The sequence below is a fragment of the Python bivittatus genome, unplaced genomic scaffold (genome assembly GCF_059951505.1).
Source record: "Python bivittatus isolate LINGU-HERP-01145 unplaced genomic scaffold, Pbiv_v1 ctg000170_np1212, whole genome shotgun sequence".
In the NCBI taxonomy this organism is placed as follows: Eukaryota; Metazoa; Chordata; class Lepidosauria; order Squamata; family Pythonidae; genus Python; species Python bivittatus.
Window position 1 is genome coordinate 220695 of NW_028277039.1, and position 24075 is coordinate 244769.

At 40.2% G+C, this 24075-nt stretch overlaps 1 protein-coding gene across 6 annotated transcripts in view; it reads left to right on the forward strand.

The window, feature by feature from the left end:
- CNOT1 (CCR4-NOT transcription complex subunit 1) overlaps positions 1–24075 on the forward strand; it is a 123933-nt gene that overhangs the window by 24795 nt on the left and 75063 nt on the right. For all 6 annotated transcript variants that reach the window (XM_088135406.1, XM_088135410.1, XM_088135409.1 and 3 more), the window contains 8 exons: positions 1232–1435; positions 12356–12524; positions 14097–14223; positions 15597–15707; positions 18536–18706; positions 19277–19404; positions 20250–20490; positions 21600–21719. In XM_088135406.1, coding sequence (XP_087991532.1) covers positions 1232–1435; positions 12356–12524; positions 14097–14223; positions 15597–15707; positions 18536–18706; positions 19277–19404; positions 20250–20490; positions 21600–21719 — 1271 coding nt within the window. The remainder of the gene's footprint in view (positions 1–1231; positions 1436–12355; positions 12525–14096; positions 14224–15596; positions 15708–18535; positions 18707–19276; positions 19405–20249; positions 20491–21599; positions 21720–24075) is intronic.

The window sequence follows — 24075 nt, forward strand, 5'->3', positions numbered from 1 at the left end:
TGGCCTCCAATCAAGGTGTAGAAACAGCCCAGCAATGATCAAGAGAAATGGGAGGCACCTGAGCTAAATTTCAAGTGTTGTTGCAAAGGGTCTGAATGCTTATGCCAATGTGATATTTCATTTTTTCCTTTTTAATAAACTTACAGACATTTCTAAAATTCTGTTTTCACTTTGTCATTATGGGGTACTGAGTGTAGATTAATGAGGAAAAAAAATGAATTTGAACAATTGTAGTATCAGGCTGCAACATAACAAAATTGAAAAAAGTGAAGGGGGCCTGAATACTTTCTGAATGCACTGTATAAGTGTCTAGTTGATGTCAGACATTTTATCCTTGTATCTGCAGGAAGGGGAACTTATAATTCCCCTTAGAATTTTAGAAATCTGTAGCTCAGACTTGAGTTGCACAAGAAATGTCTCTTCCCAAGGCATGCTAAGATATGAGACTGATTGGGAACCACATACATGCTATTCTGAGCTCCTCATGAGCTTATGAGCTTCTCCCATGAGGTGCAGCTAGAACCCTTTGGAACAAAGTGTTCCCATCCATGTGGATTAAACCCTTTTTAAACATTTCCAGTTTTACCATTCTAGTAGATGCACCTATAATAATGCTTGTACAAGTAATCCTCAGTTAACAATGGCAATTGGGACTGGAATTGGCATTGCTAAGTGACACAGTCATAAAGTGCAATGTTACGTGGCCACGCCGCTCAGCAATAGCAATTCTGGCACTCCCGGTTGCCATACTTAAGCGAATCACTGCAGGTCATTAAGCAAGGACCTTACATGATTGCCATTTGCAACCTCCTGCTGGCTTCCCCATTGACTTTGCTTGTTGGAAGCCAGCAAAGAAGGTTGCAAATGGCAACCACGTGACTCTGAGGATGCTGCAATGGCCAGAACTCCGAGGACCGGTGTGGTTCTTACCAAGGACTACCTGAATAGTTTTAGGGATAACCCAAAAGCCATTGACTGGCATGCTAACAATTGCTTCCTCCTTTATAGGGCATCCCTTTGAACTTAATGTCTAAAAAACTTCAGGTGATGTTATGTTCTAAGGCAGGGTCATGCTGAGTGATGCTCTGCTATGGAGCTTTTTTTATGTTAAACCTACTATGAGATAACCCAAACAATGCACATGTGTTTCTTTTAAATCAAAAGTAGAAACATTTGTGCTTATTCCAGAAGCAATTCTGTTAATTGTTGTCTATCTGTCTTTTTTTTCAAGCTGCTCAGTTTATTAAACAGAAACTTCCTGATCTTCTGCGTTCATATATTGACGCAGACGTCAGTGGAAATCAAGAAGGTGGCTTCCAAGATATTGCAATAGAGGTCTTGCACCTCCTTCTTTCCCATCTTCTTTTTGGGCAGAAGGGAGCCTTTGGGGTTGGACAAGAACAAATTGACGCTTTTCTCAAAACATTGCGCAGAGGTAAGTTATATATGTCATGTGTCTATTTGAAGCCTACTTCTAGAGGGCCTTGTAGGAAGTAAATTATTTGGACTCCTTTCAAGTCAACTGGGTTATACTGGTTATATCTCTGAAATGGCATTGATTGTGCTTGCTGATGACCTTGGGTGAGTGTGGGGGCTAGTGTATCCATCCTGATCCATCTTGATCTCTCAGTAGCTTTTGATACAATCAATCATGGTATTGTTAGCCCTATAAGGTAGATGAGACTAAGAAAGAAATAGCATATGGGTCTAAAGCTATTTTTATTAAAACAGCTATAGTAACAGAATCCTGCAAGTCTGAATGTGCTTCCCTTCCTCCCTCTTTTATCTTCATGTGAATTTTATCTTCATGTGAAAGGGGGCCTGTCTGAATTGTTTTCATAAACCACTTTCTTGGTTTGGGGTGAAGCCTCATTTATCTGATCACTTCTTTGGCAGTGGATCTCCTCTCTGTCCTTCTAGATTGGCTCAAGGGATTAGGAGTGGGAGACACAGTGCTGAGGTGGTTTTCCTCCTTTTTCCAGGGTCAATTTCAGGGGTGGGGTGGAGATTGAGCCAGGGTTTCCCAGTGTCTGCAGGCTGTGAGGGTCCAGATGGAGAAGAACAGGCTTCAGTTGGACCCTAACAAAACTGGCCGGCTGTGGGTTTTGAGGCCCCCAAGTCAGAGACTTTCCATCTTTAGCTCTGAATGGGGTTCCCTCCCGCAGACAGAGCTGGGCACAAAATGTGAGTATTCTTGGACTCATGGCTCCTACTCAAAGAGCAGGTGGCGACCATGGCCTTTGCACAGGTTATGAGACATTTTCTCAAATTATATTTCTGCTTTGGACTCAGATTTCTTTTATCTAACTGGTGTCTTGGCTGCGGCTCTTCCTTCTGTTCCTCAAGGTTATTCTTACAGTCCATTACAGGTCCTAAGTCCCAAATCTCTTGTAAGAAAAGGAACTCATAAAAGCCATGAATGCAGAGTTTTGTCCATTTGTGGCATCCTGCAGTGTTCCAGGACAGCAAGTGCATATTAGGAGCTAGTGATAATTCTTCAGATGTGTGTAAGAGGTAATAGGATTGGATTTGATGAAATTTGTGCAGATGCAGGGTGGGAGTTTGGATGATAACTTTTCCTGATTATTAGTAAGGCAATCAGTAAGAGCTTTCTGAGTGTTTTTCCCTGTCGTACTCATATATTATGAGCAGTACTGAACTTTCTTTTTTATCTCCTGTTCTTAAAATTTCAGTCTGTTTTGTTTTAATTTAAGAAACAGAAATGTTCAGCGTAAGATTACTTATTATTCTTCTAATATGAGTAGGAGGAAACATAGCAGAATAGTACCCAAAATGAAAAAAGTCCAGCTTGATTCTTTTTTTCTTTCTTTTATTTAAAATAATTTCTTCCTGGAGAATTGCACACAACGGAAGGAATTCTCTTTAAATTTATTCAGCAAACACAGTAAGGCTTAGAAGCAAAATTCAATTCTCCAAGACCAATATTAATGAGAGGTATGATAAACTAACTACTCAGAATACCAAAACGAAGATATTAAAGAACTGCAGTCATCAGAAATTGTCTTCAGTTCAGAAGTCTCAACAACCAGGATTAACTAAGTTGGAAACCAAATTGGAACTACTCAAATCAGAATTATGTGAAAATAATTTAAAATTCAGAGATCTATTTGAGGATTTTGGCAAAGAAGAACTGGAAAGAGAACTGGAAATTTTTTTCAAGACGTATCTCAATTTGGACAGATGAAACTCTGAAAATTCAAGAAATCTACAGAATACAGGTAGTCCTCACCTAATGACCATTCATTTAGTGACTATTCAAAGTTATGACTCATGACCAGAGTCCGAAGTTACAACCGTTGCAGTGCCCCCATCACATGATTGCAATCTGGGTACTTGGCAATCAGCTTGCACTTAGTATGGTTGCAGCATCCCGGGGTCCCATGATCTCCATTTGCGACCTTTCCAGCCAGCTTCCGGCAAGCAAAATCAATGGGGAACTGAGTGACTCACTTAACAACTGCATGATTTGTTTAATGACCCCCACAAAAAAGATTGTAAAATCGAGTCTGGTCATGTGATGATTCGCTTAATGACCACTTCACTTAGCGACCTACATTCCGATCCCATTTGTTGTAGTTAAGTGAGGACTGTTAATACTTGAGCAACATGGAAACTGCCATGGGACATGTTTGTCAACTTTATATATTTTAAGACTACAGAGGCAATATTGGTACTAAAAGGAAGCAAAATTTGCTTAAAACTTGGAGATAGAGTAATAGAGACTTTACTAGATATATTCAGGAGGAGGAGAAATCTAAAAATTTTGACAACTGTTCTTCAGGAGAAAAAAATCAGATATACTCCATTTCATCTGGAAGTCTTTATGGATGTGGATAAAGTTTTTGTGTACTCTGTTGATGATGCTAAGAGAATGCTTTAATCTCTATTACACAATAAAGGGGAATAAAGACCAAGTACAGACTGTAGAGAGTAAGCAAGATAACCTTGACAGAAATATGCAGGAACTGTTACTTAGGCAGAAGGGGCTGAAGGCATTTTTTAAATCCATAACGATGAGGTAACGTTCAGAACCAGCTCAGGCAGACACCTGATGCAGCACAGTCACGCTTACAGGATTCTATTATAGCCAATCTCGATAAAAGTAGTTTAGTGTTTCTGTGGAGTTGATTTCCTGGTCTGGTCTGCCTACTGGAACTGACACAGACAAACCAAAATTGGTTCAAGTAGCTGGCACTTCAAGGAATCAAGATTGACAATAGACAAAAATAAAAAACTGGACCTAACAGTGGGTACTTCTGAATAAACTAATTTAAGAATTATTATGGATCAAATTAAAATAATCTCGACCAATATCAATGGGATCAATAGTCCATTTAAAAGGAAAAAATATTTTTATGTTAAAAAAGGGAAAACCACATGTTATATGCCTTTCAAGAAATGCATATTAAAAATGGTGTAAGTATGTGGGAATATAAACTTCTTGATCAAAAGTGTGTGGCTTTGGATAGACAGAAAAAATGGATATATATTATATTTATATATATAAATAGGGGGACTTCAGTCTGCCTTCTCTAGAAATGGGGTCTGAGGTGGCTCGGGAGTTCATGGCCACCATGACGGCCATGGGCCTATCCCAGGTCTTCCAGAACCCAACCTGGGACAGTGGTCACACTCCAGATCTGGTATTCCTGTCAGAGCAGTAGCTATATGATCTGAAATTGGGGGAGCTCTTGGTGTTTCCCTTGTCATGGTCAGATCATACCCTGATCTCCATGGGATTCTCTGGTGCCACTATCCACTGCAGGGAAGCTGGACCCATTAGATTGGTCTGCCCCCAACAACTGGTGGACCTGGATGGGTTTCAAAGGGAACTGTTAGTCTGCTGCATGATCCATCCAAAGCCTTGGTGGCCACTTGGAATAAGGGGGCAGCTGAGGCATTGGATTGGATCGCACCTGTGTGACCTTTCCCCTCTTTGGGATCCTACAACTTTCCATGGTTTACAGAGGAGCTGAGGGAAATGAAACAAGAGGAGAGACATGTGATCGTCACTGGTGCTCAACCAAGGACGAACTCGACCAAAGAGAGATTAGAGCCTCTACTAAGGGTACCTTCTGGCAGTAAGGGCAGTGAAGCGGTGGTACTTCTTCACCCTTATTGCATCCGCAGATTGTTGCCCTGCAGCCCCGTTTCAGGTAACACGAGCCCTCTTGGGTAAAGGGGAACATTTTGCAAGGGTGTGTGGAGGAATTTGCCCAGCATCTGTCAGGCAAAATCAGTCGGATTCATTCACAGTTGAACAATGGCCTTGTTGCAGGTCCAGAGAAGATGCCTGGGGTGGAGTCTTGCCCGGTTATCTGGGAATGGTTTGAACCTGTTGGACCTGAGGAAGTGGGTAAGGTCCTTAGGACTATGAGCTCACCCACCAATTCTTTAGATCTTTGCCCCTCCTGGCTTGTGAAAGCAACCCGGGGGGTGTCATGTGAGTGTGTTCTAGTGATGATTAATTCTTCTTTGAGTGTGGAGGTTCTTCTTTTGCCTCTTAAAGAGGCTTTGGTTTGCCCCCTTCTCAAGCCATTGTTGGACTCCACCATACTGGACAATTTTCGTCCAGTATCTAGCCTCCCCTTTTTGGGGAAGGTGGTTGAGAAGGAGGTTGCACAACAGCTTCAGAGGGCCTTGGATGAAGCAGATTATCTTTTCAGTCAGGATTCAGACCCAGGTGTGGGATGGAAACCACATTTATCACATTTTTGGATTATCTGGCGTGAGCTGGATTGGGGTTGTGCATGCTGTTTAACTCCTGATGTTTCCTTATCTGCAGTATGGAATGCTATTAGCTTTTATTAGAGGTTTGTTTATCTCTCTAACATCAAATACTGTAATTTGCAAGTGTGTTAAATGTGGGAGTAAGCTTCCCCCTAACAAATGGATATTCATTGGATCTTTTAAGTTTGATAGAAGGACATTGTCCCTGTTCATGTTCCTAACTCAGAAAAGCAAGCCTATTATAACAGATTCTGCTATATCAGAGCTCTGTTCTTGGAACAAGCTCTTCAGGTGTCTCGTATGACTCTAAGATTAAAAGACCAGGCTGTCTGTCAGTGTTGCTTATATTGGTATTGTTTGGTTTGATAGTAAATTGTAAATCAGACCACCTACCTGGGATAGTGCCTTGTGGAAATGGCATCCCCCTGGAGATCCAGATAGCCCTAACCCTGTTAGCCTTTCGTACGGATTTAAATTATTTATCATTACCATTATTCCTTGGCCTGCCACTCCCAGTTTGGAGATACCACTATATTTGGCTTCCAAAGAGAGAGAGACTAAAAAGATATTAGATGGTCCCTATTCTTCACTAGCTAGGAGGTTCCTTCCCATTGAAATTATTAATTGAACTATTGGAGCTCTCTTGCGCTTTTCCTTTGTTAGCATGTGCCCCAGCTCTACTGCACTACTTTAGAGATTCTTTGTGATGGCCTAATTCCTATCTTGTGACCAAAGATCCTGCTCAGTTCTACTCTCCATCCTGTTACGGTAGTTGGTTGGATTATGATTTTTTTTTATCTGGAAGACAATGCTACCATCTTAATTCGAGAACATATATGGATGAATATATTTCTTAAATTCCCCAGGGTTAAGCTTATTAAGAGTCCTCTTGATTGTGCTAAGCTATACCTTTCATTTGTCTAGTAAGCCTGTGATCTGGCATATTTCCTTGTTTATGCTTGGCTCTAATGGCTGTTGGCCCTCCTTTGTTTAATCCCAGTAAGTTTCCTACAGGTTCAAAGAAAGTGCCGCTGGCTTCTTGCCTGTTCCCAAGTTTGTCTGTTTTCATCAAATCTGATTTTGATCCATAATTATGACTCAGATTTGATGTCAGTAAGCTGTATCTGTTCCCTCTTAAGACTAGACTGTTGTTGATTCTGAGGCTGGTATTTCTTTATTAGAAGATAATTATCACTGCAGATAGTCCCCAGGTTAAGAATGCCAGGTTACAGACAACCCATAGTTAAGAACGGAGCCTATTGTAGCTATACAGAACAAATTCTGAGAATTATTGGGCTTGAGCACTTGAGGATATATGGCAGTTAATGGAAGTCCAGTTTTTCAGTGTTTGTCTTGATGCTTGTGGAATTATATGCCACCAGGGAGTTTCCTAGAGAAGCTACTTCCATCTCCCCTCTTTTGCAGAGATTGGATAATCTTCACAGATTTATGAGGTGAATCCTACATTCCTAACTAGACTATTCCAGCTAAATTAGATCATTATGGAAACAGCATAGGACAGTATTTCTCAAAAAAATTAATTCCACTCAGGTTGATGAAGAGGAATGGAAATTAGAAGGTATAGGACATGTTATACAGGCAGGTCCTGATTAGTGTGGATGAAGCCCACGAAATGATCATATTATTCAAATTCGCACTAGTTGAAGTGATATTTCTATGGAAAATATGGTAATTGGTTCCAACTTGATGGAAATAGGCAATGAAAATTTTTAAATTTGTATTAATGAAATATTACGGTAAAAAGAATGTACTTGTAATTTAAATTTATTGTTCAGAAACTCACAGAGTTGTCAGCCCCCCCAGGTAAACCAGACAGGAATTCTACTTTATTGATAGGCTACATTAACAGAATCTTGCAAGTCTGAAAGTACAAATCTCCCGCCGTCCCTATTTACCGCCTGATCAATTAGGGTGGGTTCTTTCAAAGTTTCTTTCTCTGCCTCTTACACAGTTGGGAGCTCCTCCCCTTTTATCAGATCGTTCCCTAGGCAGCATCTCTTCCCCCGTCTTCCAAGGTCATTCTCACATTCCATTACAGAGCAGTTATAGAAAGCAAAATAAAAACAAAAAAATTCTAAATATGATTCCTAAAGGCAAGTTTACACTGACAAAAACATCTTTAATTGTCTTTCAAAATATTTTTGTAGAATATTTTATAGAATAGGCTGAACTGTTGTCTCTTTCTTTAAATCTTCATGCATATGCTGGTAGACTCAGAGTGCTTTATCCATAACTCAGTGAATTTGCATGCTTCGATCAAGGTTAGGATCAGTAACCATTTGGTTCAAAATAGGGAAAGGAGTATGACAAGGCTGTATACTGTTACCCTGCTTATTTAACTTATATGCAGAGTACATCATGAGAAATGCCAGGCTGGAAGAATCACAAGCCGGAATTAAGATTGCAGGGAGAAACATCAACAACCTCAGATATGCAGACGGCAGAAAGTGAAGAAGAACTAAAGAGCCTCTTGATGAGGGTGAAAGAGGAGAGTGCAAAAGCTGGCTTGAAACTCAACATTAAAAAAAACTAAGATCATGGCAACTGGACCCATCAATTCCTGCCAAATAGAAGGGGTAGAAATGGAAGCAGTAACAGACTTCATTTATTTGGGCTCCAAGATCACCGCAGACGGAGACTGCAGCCATGAAATTAAAAGACGCTTGCTCCTTGGGAGGAAAGCTATGGCAAACCTAGACAGCATATTAAAAAGCAGAGACGTCACCTTGCTGACAAAGATCCGCATAATCAAAGCTATAGTTTTTCCAGTAGTAATGTATGGCTGTGAAAGCTGGTTGAGCGCCGAAGAATTGATGCCTTTGAACTGTGGTGCTGGAGAAGACTCTTAAGAGTCCCCTGGACTGGCAGGAGGTCAAACCAGTCAATCTTAAAGGAAATCAACCCTGACTGCTCAGTGGAAAGATTGATAATGACGCTCAAGCTCAGATACTTTGGTCACCTAATGCGAAGAGAGGACTCTTTGGAAAAGACCCTGATGCTGGGAAAGATTGACGGCAAAAGGAGAAGGGGACAGCAGAGGATGAGATGGTTAGATACCATCACTGAAGCAATAAGCATGAAACTGAGCAAACTCAGGGAGGCAGTGAAGGACAGGAAGGTCTGGCGTGTTGTGGTTCATGGGGTCACGAAGAGTCGGACACAACTTAATGACTGAACAATCAACAATCAAAACCCATAACCATAGCCAATAGTTATCAAGCTTGCTTTGTTAGTACAGGTAGTCCTCGCTTAACACTAGTAAATGGGACTGGGAACTCTGTCACTAAGCGACGCAGTTGTGAAGCATGACACTGACCTATGATGGCGGTTGCACCAGTTTCAGTTGCTGTTGTTAGGTGAAACCCACATGGCCACGTGATCACCATTTGGAAACTCCTGCCGGCTTCCCCATTGATTTTGCTTGTTGGAAGCCGGCAGTGAAGGTCTCAAATGGCAATCACATGACCACAGGGATGTTGCGATGGCTGCAGATATGAGGAACAGTCATAAATCCCTTCATTCAGCACCATCGTAGCTTCAAATAGTTGCCGAATGAGTGGTTGCTGAATAAGGACTATCTGTATCAATTCTGCTGCAACAAACATATTTGGTCCGCTTGCCTGATGATTCAAATGAAAAATAGTGAAAGAATTTCTGCAAGAAGCCTCATGTTTAGCTTGACAGCAAACTACTACTGCTGAGAATTGGCCACCTATTCTTCATAATTAATTATTGGTTCTGTGCATGAAGAGAACGCACAACACATGGTCCTCAAATTTTGCTAAGTAAACACATCACCAGATTTTGCTTTGAGAGTGACAGCTTGTTCTGTAGCAAGACACCTAATGAGATGAGTCTGTGTCCATACACTATGTAATATGGCCCCACGTTCCATTTTTATATGGAGCAGGAGAATTTACATGCTACCAGACTCCCAACCACTCAAATTGTTCAAAACAAGGGGGGAAAAAACATAGATAGCAGAAATGACAAACCCAGGGGAACAAAGAAAAATGGAATGGGGGGATCAGTCACTCTCACCAAAGGCCTGGGCCAAGAGCCAGGTCCTTAGAGCCCTTCAAAACACTAATAAGGTAGGGGCTGTTTTAATCTCAAGGGGAACCTCATACCAGAAGACAGGTACTGCTACAGAGAGGCATGCTTCTGAGATCTTGGTAGATGGCATTGTTTAATTGAAGGAACCTGGAACGCGCCAACCCTGCATGATACATTTTTCATGTTCATACTAACCCGTTTCTGCTTTCCACCAAATAGGCAGCAATTTATACAGCAACTTCCAATTTCCCAATTTCTTTCACTCAATAATTACATAGAGCTCCATTTGCAGACAAATGAAGTCTGGATATCATGACAGAAGACTTTTTGGGTGGAAAGATATGCCCTCTCCCCTACCAATCTCATCATTTCAGAATAAAATTCAGAATAAAAAAGCAGTGAATATGACAAGTACAACATTGACAGAAATAACAGGTTCTAAACATTTGCTGTAGAAGCTAAAAGTCATATCTATTCTTGCTTTTCAATTTTTTCCCTTTGTTCCTTGTGGATCTCTTCTACCTCAGAAATGTTTCTTGCACGTACTTCAGGTTTAAGATTTCCCCACAGGTTTTCTGTATTAATATTCATGCCTGGGAACCGTGAAGCCCATTCCAAAACTCTTTTCTTTCTTTCTTGCAAGAACTTCATGATCAGATTGGTATCATGTATTCTTGTACAAGTATCCCTGTATTCCTATAGCAAGTGGAAGATGACTGTATAGATAGTCCTTGCGTAATGACCGTTTAACGATGGTTCAAAGTTATGACAGCCTCAGAAAAAGTGCTTTATGACCTGTACTTGCACTTATGACGTTTCAAACCATTGCATCACCCCCTGCAGTCATGTGATTGTGATTTGTGACCTTTTTTACGGTAGTCATTAAGTAAATCACCTCGGTTGTTAAGCAGATCACTTCATTAAGTGATTCCAGCTTCCCCAATGAACGTTTTTTTGCCAGAATTCATTTAATGGCCATGTGATTCATTTAATGACCATAGTAAAAATTGTAAACATGACGTAAAATCAGGTCCGGTCATGTGACTTGCTTAATGACTGCCCTGCTTAACAACCATTTTTCAATCCCTATTGCGGTTGTTAAGCGAGGACTACCTGTAATTACCAAGAGGTATAGTAGGAAGTAGCTAATATCTACAGAAACTTAAGTCAGAAAGACTTTCCTATCGAAGTGGAGGGAAATGTCACATGTCACAGAACTCTATTCTAGGCCTTGTGCTATTCCACGTTTTTATGAACAATGAGAGATTAGATAATATTATCATCAATGGAAAGAACAAGTTAGATGAATTTCAATAGGGATAAATGTGAAGTCCTACATTCCATTAGGAAAATTGTAAAGGTTGAATAAAGGATGAGGAGGGGGACCACACTGGCAGCAGTGCATGTGAATGTATGCCAACAGTGTGATGCAATCGCAGAGGAAGTAAGTAGAGGCTTTGGTTGCATCAACAGAAGTATAATGCCAAGATCAAGAGAAATAATTGTTCCTCTTTATTCTGTGTTGGTGAGACTGTACTGAGATTGCATGTAATTCTGGGCACCACATTTAAGGAAGGTCATTGGCAAACTGGTGTGTGTCCAGAGGAAAACAACCAAGGTGGTCAGGGAATTGGGAGGAAGTTTCTGAGGAGTGGTTGGTGGGGATGAATATGCTTAGCCTGGAGAACAGAAGACTATGGGGAGACATGATAGCTGTCTACAAGCACCTGAAGGGCTGGCATGCAGAAGATGTGACATAATTGAATAGAATTGTTGAAGTTTATTTGCCTGAGAAAGAGGGAGAGAGCAGCCCACCATCCACTCATAGATGTGGCCTCTGGCTCCTATGTGGAAGAAGGTTGCTGACCCCTGCTTTAGCAATTTCAGAGGTATCTGAAATACCAGTATCTTTAAAAGATGCCATATTTGAAATGAAACCAACAGTCTAGTTTTACATGAAATTTAAAAATTGGATAAAGATTAAAATATACAGATAGTCCTTGACTTACAACTGTTCAAAGTTGTGACGGTGCTGAGAAAAGTGGCCGGTCCTTGCACTTATGTTCCTATGGTCACATGATCAAAATTCAGGCGCTTTGCAACTGGCATGTATTTACAATGGTTGCAGCATTCCAGGGTCATGCAGTTGCCATTTGTGACCTTCCCAGGGGGCTTCCGACAAGCAAAGTCAATGGGGAGCCACATGATTCACTTAACAACTGCATGATTTGCTAAATGACCATGGTGATTTGTTTAACCGGTGCAGAAAATGTCATAAAATCAGGTGCAGACATGTGATGCCTTGCTTAATGACTGCACCGCTTAATGACAAATTTTTCCAGTCTCTATTGTGGTCATAAGTCAAGGACCACCTTATAATACATGGAATGAGGAACTGGAATATCTAATTTTGGACAGTCAACAATTAGTTGTTTAATAACATGATTTAGAATTGAAAACACAGGATAATGGAAGTCTATGATTTTATCTACACATTGTGAAATGCTAAACTTCTTTGCACTCCTAGATTTTCCCCAGGAGCGTTGCCCTGTGGTGCTTGCACCACTCCTATACCCTGAAAAACGGGACATTCTAATGGACAGGATCCTGCCTGATTCTGGAGGGATAGCAAAAACCATGATGGAGAGTTCTCTTGCAGACTTCATGCAGGAAGTTGGCTATGGCTTTTGTACAAGGTATGTGGGTGGGAGATTTCACTGGATTAGAGATTATTCAAAGTATTTTTCAGGTGAATAAAGGAAAGGTTATTTAAATATTGGGACTTATAGCATGGACATTATAGTTGAATGTTGAAACTTGCACAATATTAGTGTGAAATGTGTATCATTTAATGCTCCTTCTTGAGCATCCATGTGATTGTTCTTTTGCTTAGTAATCTCAGCCTTTGAGCTTTTGAGAAGTGCACCTGGATCTTTCCCAACCAAGCTGAGAAGCAACTGATTGCTACATTTTCAAGTAGTTATTTAACCACTGCCCTGTGCTATCTGAATCTCAGAAGGTTGCTCCAGGTATCTGTCATTCCGAACATTTGAGTGCAAGTTTCATGCTGAAGCCCAAAAAGAGAGTGCTTGAAATGTTGCTTCAAGCAATATTCCAGAAGCCCCCAAGGGATTGCAGAATGAGGTGTCTCAAGCTCTGCCTGTACTTAACAGACCATGCCTTACCCTGAAGCTGGCAGCTAGTCATGAAGGGTGGGGAGAAGCTTTTATCTCTGGAGATGTAAAGTCTTGAGTAGCTGATACTTTTGGGGAAGGCCCTCTCTTTGGAAAGATATTCAAATTACTCAGTCACTGAGTTATTCATTTATCCAAGTAAAAGGACATAAAGCCATCAAAGTTGAGCAAAATTGCAAACAATTAAAAAGCCTGGTAAGAGCATTCCATAGTTTTTGAGGATTACTAGAGAGGAGGTCTGCTTTTGGTATCTGCCCCTCAGACCTCAGTACATGAGGACACCTTCATTAACAACTCATAGGCTCAGATGGGAATCTTGAAGGAGAGGCATTCTTTCACATATGGTGGCCAAGAACCTTTTCATCTAATATAGGTAAGTCAGTTAGTGTTCTCCAGGGCTTGGGCAGGAGAAAGGACTGGATGAACTGAGACTCATTCAAGACTAAGCAGAAACTTTCTGGATGGTTTCTCTTATGACCTTCATCTGGAAGGTTTGAATTCCCTTGTAATTATGAGGCTCATAGCTTGAGGATGGGGACATTTAGGTTCAGTATGGTTTCTAAAGGAACAAGGAACCTTGTTAGCTTGGAGAATCTTAATCAGCTTAGATAGATACACCAACAATGACAGTAACAGACTTGTGACTGGCACTTTGGGATATGACAGCAGAATGGCTGCCAGGCTGTTTTTAGACCCAATTCTAAGTGCTGGTTGTTTAACCTATAAGGCATTAAACAGCTGGGACAAAAATTATTTCAAGGGGCTCTGTAGCTATCTTCCCCAGATATATGGTAGGGGAGCTATAAGGGAATTTGACATGTGAGATGACCTTCTCGGAGTCTTTTATGTGGCTCGTCTACATTGTGGCCTTCTAACATCAAGTACATCGACCTTCTATTTTTAAAGGATTTTAGAACTATTTTTATTTCTGAGATCTTTACATTATTATGCATTTGCTGTTTTTATAAGCCCCAGTTGTTTTCTTAGAGTTACTTTACATGTAAGAAGAGAATTTCATTAATTGGGCAATTTAATATTTTTAATAAAAAAGCTTTATCTACCTTACATACTTAGTGTGGAAGAATGTCGCAGTATCATCACACAGTTTGGTGTTGGGGAGGTCACAGCTGCCCAGGTTGCCAGAGTTTTGGGAATGATGGCTCGGACACACTCTGGACTGACAGATGGCATTCCATTACAGGTCAGTATCTGAAAGGCACTCTTGCACTGCATGAATTTGCTAGTAGAAGTCAGATTTTTTGCTGGAGAATACACAGCTATTTTGATAGCGTATTGTGGACATTCTTACAAGATGGTTGCTGCCAAGTGGCTTTCCTCTTCTCAAAATAACTGTCATGATTGACATTGAAAGTCCACACCACACATTTAACAGAAGGCAAACTGGCGAGGTTGCTCCTGCCACTTCTTCTAATCCTTGTACCCAGAGACTGCACCGTACTGGCTAATATTTGCCGTTTTTTCTGGGTAGGTGGGACACTATTGAACAAATCGCTGAGCTGTGGTCATCTGTGCCTTTTATTTTCTAAGAACATTCTAGATCCCCTGTAGAATCCAGGAGTGTCCTTGGAAATAAGGATGGCTCTGGTCTGCCAGGTTCTGTTTTACCTTGTTTAAAATGAAAAGGGATACAGGTAGTCCTTGTTTAGCGACTGCTCACAGTTACGGCAGTGATGAAAAAGTAACTTTACAACCAGTCCTTGCATTTACAACCTTCACAGGTCTGTAAAGCAAAAGAAAGCTGAAGTAAGATCATAAGCACAGTTGCAGTTTCACTTACCGACTGCTTTGCTTAATGACCAAGTTGCCAGTCCCAATTGAGGTCACTAAATGAGGACTACCTGTATTTAAGAAATAGAGTGGGGTAGGGGTCTTGGTAGATACTAAGGGAAGGGTCCTTGGCTGTGAGACTACATTGGGGGTCCTACTACCCATTCCTCTGGTACTGAGCAAAATAAATGATTTGAACTTTAATTGATTTCAATAGTGAGTAGTGAGCTGACCTTTGCTTTTTTAAGACTGCTCTTTAAAATCCCGTGAGGTTTGTGCTCTTATCTTCCTGATTATTTAAGTCTGTCTTGTAGATATAGCAGCTTGTTGAACCAGGTGCTTAGATTTCATGGCAGCTCCTTCCCCTGGTTTAGCAGTCACTGCTACTGTTCTAGCTGCTGCTGTTAATGTATGATGGCACAGTAGCATGAAACAAAGACTACAAAGATTTTCTGGGCAGAAGGTGGCATAGTGTGGGGACAGAATACAGATCATGGACAGAGTTAGGCTTGCATTAGAAAGTCCAAGTGTACTTCAGCCTAGAAGCAGATTTACTAAAATCTGTGGCAGGATTTGGCAGGATAATAAATGTAAAATTGCAAAAAAGGAGAAAAACCTGGTGCCTTTGCTACCAAATTTTGGCATACTTTGAAGGCCACAAAGGGAAGGGAGCTGGGAGGCTGCATCCATCTTGCTCCTGCATGAGTTAAATGTTTTACTTCATCCCCAGAATCCATATACTTCCTAGAAATAGTGTAAATGTGCATCTATGTGTTTAATTTGCAGTCTATCTCTGCCCCTGGAAGTGGAATTTGGAGCGATGGAAGAGATAAAAATGATGGAACGCAGACTCATACATGGAATGTGGAGGTTTTGATTGATGTGCTTAAGGAACTGGTATGTTCATAAAATGGAATCTTGGTAAAAATGTATTTCTGGAATTAAGAACTACTTATCATTTAATGACTACTGGGGTATTACTTTTGCAGCATAACCTGCATGTTTTCTGTCATGTTAAAAACATATCCTTTGCCATAAGTGCGTGGAATTGAAAATATTTATTTAGATCATATACGGATGCATCTGATTCAGAATATTGATCAAAATACTTTTATAAGCAATCTCTTTGAGTATTAAGAGCAGGCAGTAAAGTTTAATTAAAAACTTAGAGATAAAGCTTTTTTGTTCTAGATTTCCAATGTATTGAGGGCAATCTTAACTGTCATGTAGGAGTTTGCAGAAAGTGTAGTTTTAATACAAAATACATGGTGTTTTGTCAATCATTTATACAAGGCTTTGAAGGGATTACAGGTCTTATGAAGAAAGGTACTTGTATAACTAAAGTTAAAAATGCTTTTAACAATATAATTTAGTCTAGCCCATATTTTGCCATTTCTCTAGTTGGAGATTTTTTTCTAACCTTCTGGAACAATACCCACCCTCCATGATTTCTCAGTGATCAGGGAAAGGGGCACCAAGATGACATTCACAAATTCCCTCAGGAGTCTTGGATGTTTGGTCTGGTCCTGGAGATTTAAACTCAGACCACCTCTCCCCTATGTCTTCAACCTGTCCCACCCGATCGCACAGAGAGGGCATGCTTCGGACCCCCTCAGTAAAAGAATTCCATCTAGCGGGGTCCAGAAGGCAGGCCTTCTCTGTGGTAGCCCCCGCTCTTTGGAACATTCTGCCCCCGGAGGTGCAATTGGCCCCCTCACTCCTGGCCTTCGGAAGGGCCTTGAAGACCTGGTTCTGCCACTTGGCCTGGGGCGGGGAGGGAATACTTCAAGCAGGGGGATGGCTAGCCCCATAGTGGCCAGCTCTCCGCAGCCTGATTTGCCATCTGCTTGGATCTTCCTTTCTTTAGTATTGTTTTAAATTTTGGATGTTTTATGTGTTTTAGATGTATTTATAGTTTTAATGTTTTTTGTAAATCGCCCAGATTCCCCTATTGTGGGGGAGATGGGTGGCGGAGAAATCCAATAAAATAAATAAATAAATAAATAAATAAATAAATAAATAAATAAATAAATAAATAAATTGGTGGTAGTCAGGTGCTTTGTAATAATCTTGATGCTTTCCTTGGGTTGCTACTCATGTTAATCTTTTGATCCATTTCAATACACTTCCCTGAAGTAAGGCTCCCTGTTCCTCTCCTACCATTTTCCACAGCCCCCCCACTTATTTTTCCACCTTTGCTTACTGATGTAGGCAACCAAGGACCCCTCTGGCTGCCATTTTTTTAGCTTTCCTTGTTTGTGCTTTAATCTTTCCGAGTAGGTGATTATACCCATTTTTCATTTAGATGTCCCTTTCAACTCTTAATTCAGCTGAAAGTGCCACCACAATGGTTTCTTAAATTGCCCCCATATTTGTCTCATTGGAATGATGCCTGATTGTCCTTCCAATAGCTCATCTTTTGAGAGGTTCCCAGCATATCTCCACACCATTTGACCTGAGGACCTTTGTCCATGGTATCCTGTCTAGAACTTCTCCAAGCTGGTTAAAATTGGCTCTCCTGAAACTCCTGTTAATGCAGCCTCTCCCATTTCTGAAAGTTCTGTAATACTGTCCAGAAAGACCTTATCTACCTCTTTTACCTACCTTGGCAGGGTGTAACATCCCCAACCTGATAGTTTCATCCCGCAGGTTTCAGCAATGCCTGTTAAAGATGTCTAGTTCTTGCTGTTTGTTCTCCATGCTCTGTACATTTGTATATTCTTGGTTCATGTTTCTCCACGTATTTACATATCCATATTTTACATACTCCTTCCAAGCCCAGTCCCATTCTCAGTGTTTGGCCTCACACTATTTTCTGGGCCATTTTCTCCTTTCCCCATAGGTTTTATTTTAAAACTCTTTGGATCAGATTTGCAAGGTGCCTTTCAAACATATTCTTCCCAGTTTTGTGACATGCAGCCCATCTTTTGCCAGGAGTCTGCTGTCTTGAAAATGTGTCCCATTATCAAAGAATCTAAAGTTTGCAGTATCTATGTGATCACTTGTTTGCTTCCAGTATATTTTCTGTTTTCCTGGATCCAGTTTCTTCACTCTCTTGCCCAGCACTATATAGTCGCTTGCAATGTATTTAAGGTTGTGTCTAGCTGAGTCATTTGGATTCTTGTGGATTAGGAGAATGGGATAATTCTCAGTGGATATAAAGAGTCTTGAAATCCTGGGGAGGAACAGATGGTCTGTTTTTTTGACAGACTATCCAGCAAACAGAATGTTGCTTCAGTCCCCCCCAGTAGGGAGTTTCCAGTCACTGCCTCCCATTGCTACAGGGCAGAGGTAGGAATCCTTCCCCTTATTTCTTGATTCCCAAGGCTTATTGTAGCTGCTCTTCATCTAGGAAATCTAAAACATCAGTGGGAAGGCACTGGAATCTATTTGCAAGCTGTCGTGAATGGTTTTTACCTCCATCACTCAGCATCCTCTTCTTGACTTTCTTTTATCTTCTGGGAGGCTTTTTGCTACGTGTGTCCCTGCACAAGTGCTTCCTGTGTCCAATCCAAATATTCCTTTCTTTCCCTGAGAAGCTGGGAGGTAAACTAGTCACTTCATCTCCTTTGTTTTGGTTGTGTTTTAGGACTAAGAAAACAGTAAATATTACCTTTTCTGTATTTTCTAGAATATATTTATCTGACTGTGCCACTTATTAATCCATAGAAAAAACAGTGGGAAATACTGTACATTAAACTACTACCTGTTTATATCCTGTGCAGAATCCAGCCTTAAACTTCAAGGAAGTAACTTATGAGCTGGACCACCCTGGATTTCAAATTCGTGATAGCAAGGGTCTGCAAATAGTGGTTTATGGGGTCCAGCGAGGATTAGGACTGGAAGTTTTTCCAGTTGACCTTATATACAGACCTTGGAAACATGCAGAAGGCCAGGTAAATATGCAGCTCCCAGGTTTTTTCTCCATTTTCATTTTTTTCCAATGACTATGCCACTGTTTATATATGAAATTTACTTATTTGTTAATTCATGAGTCTTCACTTGGAAAGTTAAAGTGTAGTATGATCTAGAGTTTGATCTGATCTTTCGGATGTTAAGCATTGGAATGTATGTATTATTAGGATCTAAAAGAAGATGGCAAGGGAGGCAGGACCAAACAAGAATAGCAGCAATCACAATGTCTTTGCTGATTGATCTTAACTAAAATTAAATTTAACTTTGAGAGCAAAGAATGGAATATTTGCTTTAGAAACTGGGCTTTGGGCATATGATATTTTTTCCCTTCTGTAATAATGCAGTGGTACATAGCCAGAGGTGATAAATTAGTCATAGCAGGAGAATGAATCAGAGTTTTTAAAATTTTGTTCTGAAAGTGAACAGGAAAAGCAAAAATAATCTAAATGCATAAGAATAGAAACAAAATGTGAAGGAAAAGTTTATGAAGATCCACATGTAATGTGGTTAAAGGCCTGAAATGATTATTCCAATGATGTCATTTTTTGCAGCTCTCATTCATTCAGTATTCCCTCATTAACCCAGAGATCTTCTGTTTCGCTGACTATCCCTGTCATACTGTTGCCACGGATATCTTGAAAGCACCACCTGAGGATGATAATCGTGAAATTGCCACGTGGTAAGCAGCATTGCTTTTCTAAGATGTACTTACTTTTGAAATCAAAAGTGATTACAGTATTTACGGTGAGACCTCTGTGATAAAAATAATTTTTGAGGCACCAAGTGCACACACAATATGTGAATCAACCAGAGAGGGATAACGAGATTAGCAGAGGGGGCTGTTCCAGGCACTGAACGTATTGGCTAGTCTGTAACTAGTTGCATACAAGTTAGGTGTGTAAATTCAATGGATTGTCCCAATTTTTTAAGCTTTGCGATCATGGGATTAAGATAGTAGACTGTAGGGGTTGGGAGTGACTCATGTGACTCTGAAGCCTCTGTAACCTCTGTTTTTAATTTTTAGCTTTCCTTTTCCAAGCCTTGCATGTTTATTTCCAAGAATTTTCCATTGATAAATGTAGTCAAACAGCAGTGTAATTCAGAACAATTAAAGGTCATTAAAACAACCATATCAGAAATGTTTCCAGTGTACACAGTGAATATGGTCTTTCAGGTCCCAGTGATGTAGGGTTTTATATGTGATAACTAGCATGTTGAATTGCATCCAGAAACAGACCAGTAGCTCATGGAGCTGTTTTAAGAAGGAATCCCATATTCTTCATAAGCAGTTGCAGGATCAGTCTGGCTGGAGTATTCTGGACCGGCTGTACACTTTTCAAGAAAAGAGTCTCACTTGTGGGACATTACAGGAATCCAGATGGGATGCAACTAGAAGGTGATGTCCACTGTACAAAGGGTAGTATTCTTGTTGGATGTATAAATGTAGAAGTATTTGATAGTCACATATGAAGCCAAAGTCATGTGAACTTGCTTATATATTTGAGTGTTTTTCTTTTTTGTTAGGAAGAGCCTAGATTTAATTGAGTCCCTGTTGCGGTTGGCAGAGGTGGGCCAGTATGAACAAGTCAAGCAGCTCTTCAGCTTCCCTATCAAGCACTGTCCAGATATGTTGGTCTTGGCTTTGCTACAGATCAACACTTCTTGGCATACTTTACGGCATGAACTCATCTCCACGCTTATGCCCATTTTCCTTGGCAACCACCCAAATTCTGCTATCATCTTGCATTATGCATGGCATGGACAGGTAAGGATTTGAAAAAGCATTGTTTTGACAGAGGAGGGCAAAACTGGAGATATCTTGCTTTTTTTTTGGCCACTCTGCTTTTTCCACGAAGAACGTTATGGCACTGATTCAATTATGTGGTGTGCCTCAAGCTGTGCTCTGTTATTGTGTGATATGAGATCCTTGAGAGAGACTATCTAGAGCCTTGGAGTTCATTCTAAATAGTCTGATGATTTTCCAGCTCTCTTTCATTTTTGTCAGATCCAGGAGAGCCAGTGTTGAAGTACTGCCTGGAATCTGTTGTGAGATTGTTTGGTATAAAGAAAAGTAGATAAAGGCCTGTTGTTGCTATCTCAGAAAGAGAGAAGATAATTTTTTTTGCAGAGTTTTCTTATGATAGATTCCAACAGGACTATTATATTGATACGGTGTGGCTTAATTCTTGCACTTGCATTTAATTAGTTACCTTAGTAAATGCCTTTATGGAAAGGTAAGATAAATATTTAAGTATTTGGCAAACCTCTAACATCTTCAATCACAGGAACAGCATTTGAAATAAGAAAATGAACTGAATGTCAAAATTGTTGGTCTCAATAATGTTCTTAGTAGGTTTCCCCCAGTGCTATTTTCTGCAGAGCAAACATGTCTGACAGTATGCTTAAAGTAAGTAAGCAACTGCAGGTAAATAAAGCATAAAAAAGAGGGAGGCGGTTATTGCTGCTTCAACCGAGAGCAGAAGTTTCCTGTGCTTTGCCCATCTCTGGTTTTCACTTGACGTTGCCTCCCCCCTCTTACGAAAGGGATCTGACGGGTTTCAGAGTGGTGGATATCCAGTGATTTTCATATGTTTCCAGACACGGTTGCCCGTTGGAGTTCCCTTTCTGGCTCCAGGTGAGGGGATGGAATAGAGGAAGGCCATGTTTTTTAGCTAATAGCACTACTAGTGGCTTGCAGTTAGTGCTTTCAGGCCTGTGAGTTGAAAAATAATGTGGTCGTGGGCTCAAATCCATTTAAAACATAGCCAATTCCAGTACCACAGTATTACAGAGGAGCAAGGGATGTGGTCTCTGTCACGAAATTAAACAACTAAATAATTATTGTAATAGACTGACATTTAAATGTTTTCTTAGGGTCAGTCCCCTTCAATTCGTCAGCTCATCATGCATGCTATGGCAGAATGGTACATGAGAGGAGAACAGTATGACCAAGCAAAATTATCCCGTATTCTAGACGTGGCCCAAGACTTGAAGGTGAGTCTGATTTTATGTATTGATCCTGTTTGGTTTGTGATTGCAGTGTTAGTATCGGTGCCATACATAAGATTCTATTCCAGAGAAAAGCTTTTTTTTGTTCTGGTGCGTATTCCTTCGAGTCAGTGTTGACTCCTGGCAAGATTTCGGAAGCGGTTTGCCCTTGCCTGCTTCCCAGGGCTGAGCGAGAGGGGCTGGCCCAAGGTCGCCCAGCGGGCTTGGTGCCTCAGGCGGCACTGGAACTCCCCGTCTCCCGGTTTCTAGCCCGGGGCCTTCACCACTGCACCAAACTCGCAAGCTGGTTTGTATGCATTACAAAAGTTATGTAACACCCATCGTGTTAGATTGTGAGATTGGTTCATCTTGAGGACAGTTAAGGGAATGCCTGTCTTTAAGCCAGCATGCTGCTGTGTTGCTAAATTAGCGAATCACAGTGGTTCCTTTTTAATAAGCCACAGAACTTTGCAGATGAGGCTGTACAAAGATACAAATATGCCTGATATTGTACGTATCGTTCATCTTCGTAAACAAACAGTGCTGGGATCTGTTAGACTGCATATTGTAACTTACTGAATTTTACTGGGTCATTGTCCGTGTTAAAATGTCAGAGCTAGTGCAGCTTTGGCTGAAAATAATCTATATCCATCCACTTGCTTCAGTCAGTGCTGAGCAAACGCTAGCTGGCTTATTGTTAAAAGTGGCAGTATTTCCTCAAGGTTTCTGAATGCAGAATTTCTGCTTTTACAAAGTTTATCTATCTTATTTATTTATTCAGTTTCAAACTCATGATTCTGGGCAGTTAACAATTGTTAAATATTTTTAACAGTACTTAGAAACAAGATAAAAACTATGTAATAAAATTATAAAGAAATATATAGCAGCTGAGAAAAAACAACCAACAGCAGTTAACACAACCATGATTCAAAACATTTCAGTATTTTAGGGCAAATTGTGGCAGTGAAAATGAAAATCCTTGCGAGGCTCAATTTTCTATTTCAGTGCCTTCCAGTGGAAATTCCAGAACACATTTTAAGATATTGGTGAAAGAAAAAAAGCTTCTGCTTTCATGCAAAAAAATTGAGAATAAATAAATAAAATAAAAGGATTTTATATAGACCTCAGAAACAGGGAGGCAGGGGCACACCGAATTTGATAATATATTATCGAGCAGCATGGGTTTGTTTGTTTGTTTGTTTGTTTATTTGATATGCTGCCCATTTCCCACAATGGGTGACTCTGGGCTGCTCACAGTTAAAGTGAAACCCACAAACAATTACAAAATAACCCACATTAATTAATAAAAATTGATTGATTGATTGATTGATTGATTGATTGATTAAAAAGTCAAGCTATAAAAACAAACACTATACATAAAAACTAAAAACAAGATGACGGGGGAGTAAAATCAATTACCCCACGAGCCACTTCAGCTGGTGTGAGCCCCCATCCAGCCTCCAGGCCATCTGATTCCATTCATTATGGAAGACTCTTTTAAACAATGGATCCAAATTTAAACTATATTAGGGCCAAATAATTTTATAAATCAATGGTTTTTTCACCCCAAACGTTTTTCTATAATAAATAAGATTGAAAATGTTTTCACTAAAACAGTGCTTCATATTTGGAAGAGTAAAACTTAGCTTTGATAAAGGATACTCTCCTTTAACTCCTTTAATGATTGATTGATTGATTGATTGATTGATTGATATAGGATAATCACTATGGTCTTACTAAAATGAAACTTTTGAGAGAATACAATCTTTACAGATAAAAATATTTCCACAACAATAGGGAACCTCTGAATAAAAGTCAGATAGAGCAACAAATGGTGATAGGTTACCATGGTTCTTCTGGTATCACCACAGATCTCTTTTGGACAATAGGAATGTTAGAGCTTCAGCAATTCGGCCTTATACAAATTTTGAGATTTTTACACTCAACTACCTAGAATAACCATAAGGAATGATCTCAAAAATTTATAGGTTATTATTGCAGGTTATAACCTTATATTTTTGATCTCAAAAATTTATAGGTTTTTTTAATAGGAGATTCCTCCTCCCCCCCCCCCCCATCGTTTAAAAGAAGCTTGGGATACTGATCTTGGTAAATCTATACAGGAGACAAATTGGCAGGAATTATGGAAATCAGGTGGATTCACCTCATCTTTAATAAAAGAACCGCAGTGGAACATTATGCATCGCTGGCACTTGACTCCAGTTAAACGAGCACCTCTATATCAGAATTATTCTTCTAAATGTTGAAAAAAGAGGACCTTTTGTGGTGTGTCATGCAATAATGCTATGCCCTTTTAGCGTAAATTTTTTGGGGAGATAAGTACCATTACTAAACAAAGAAT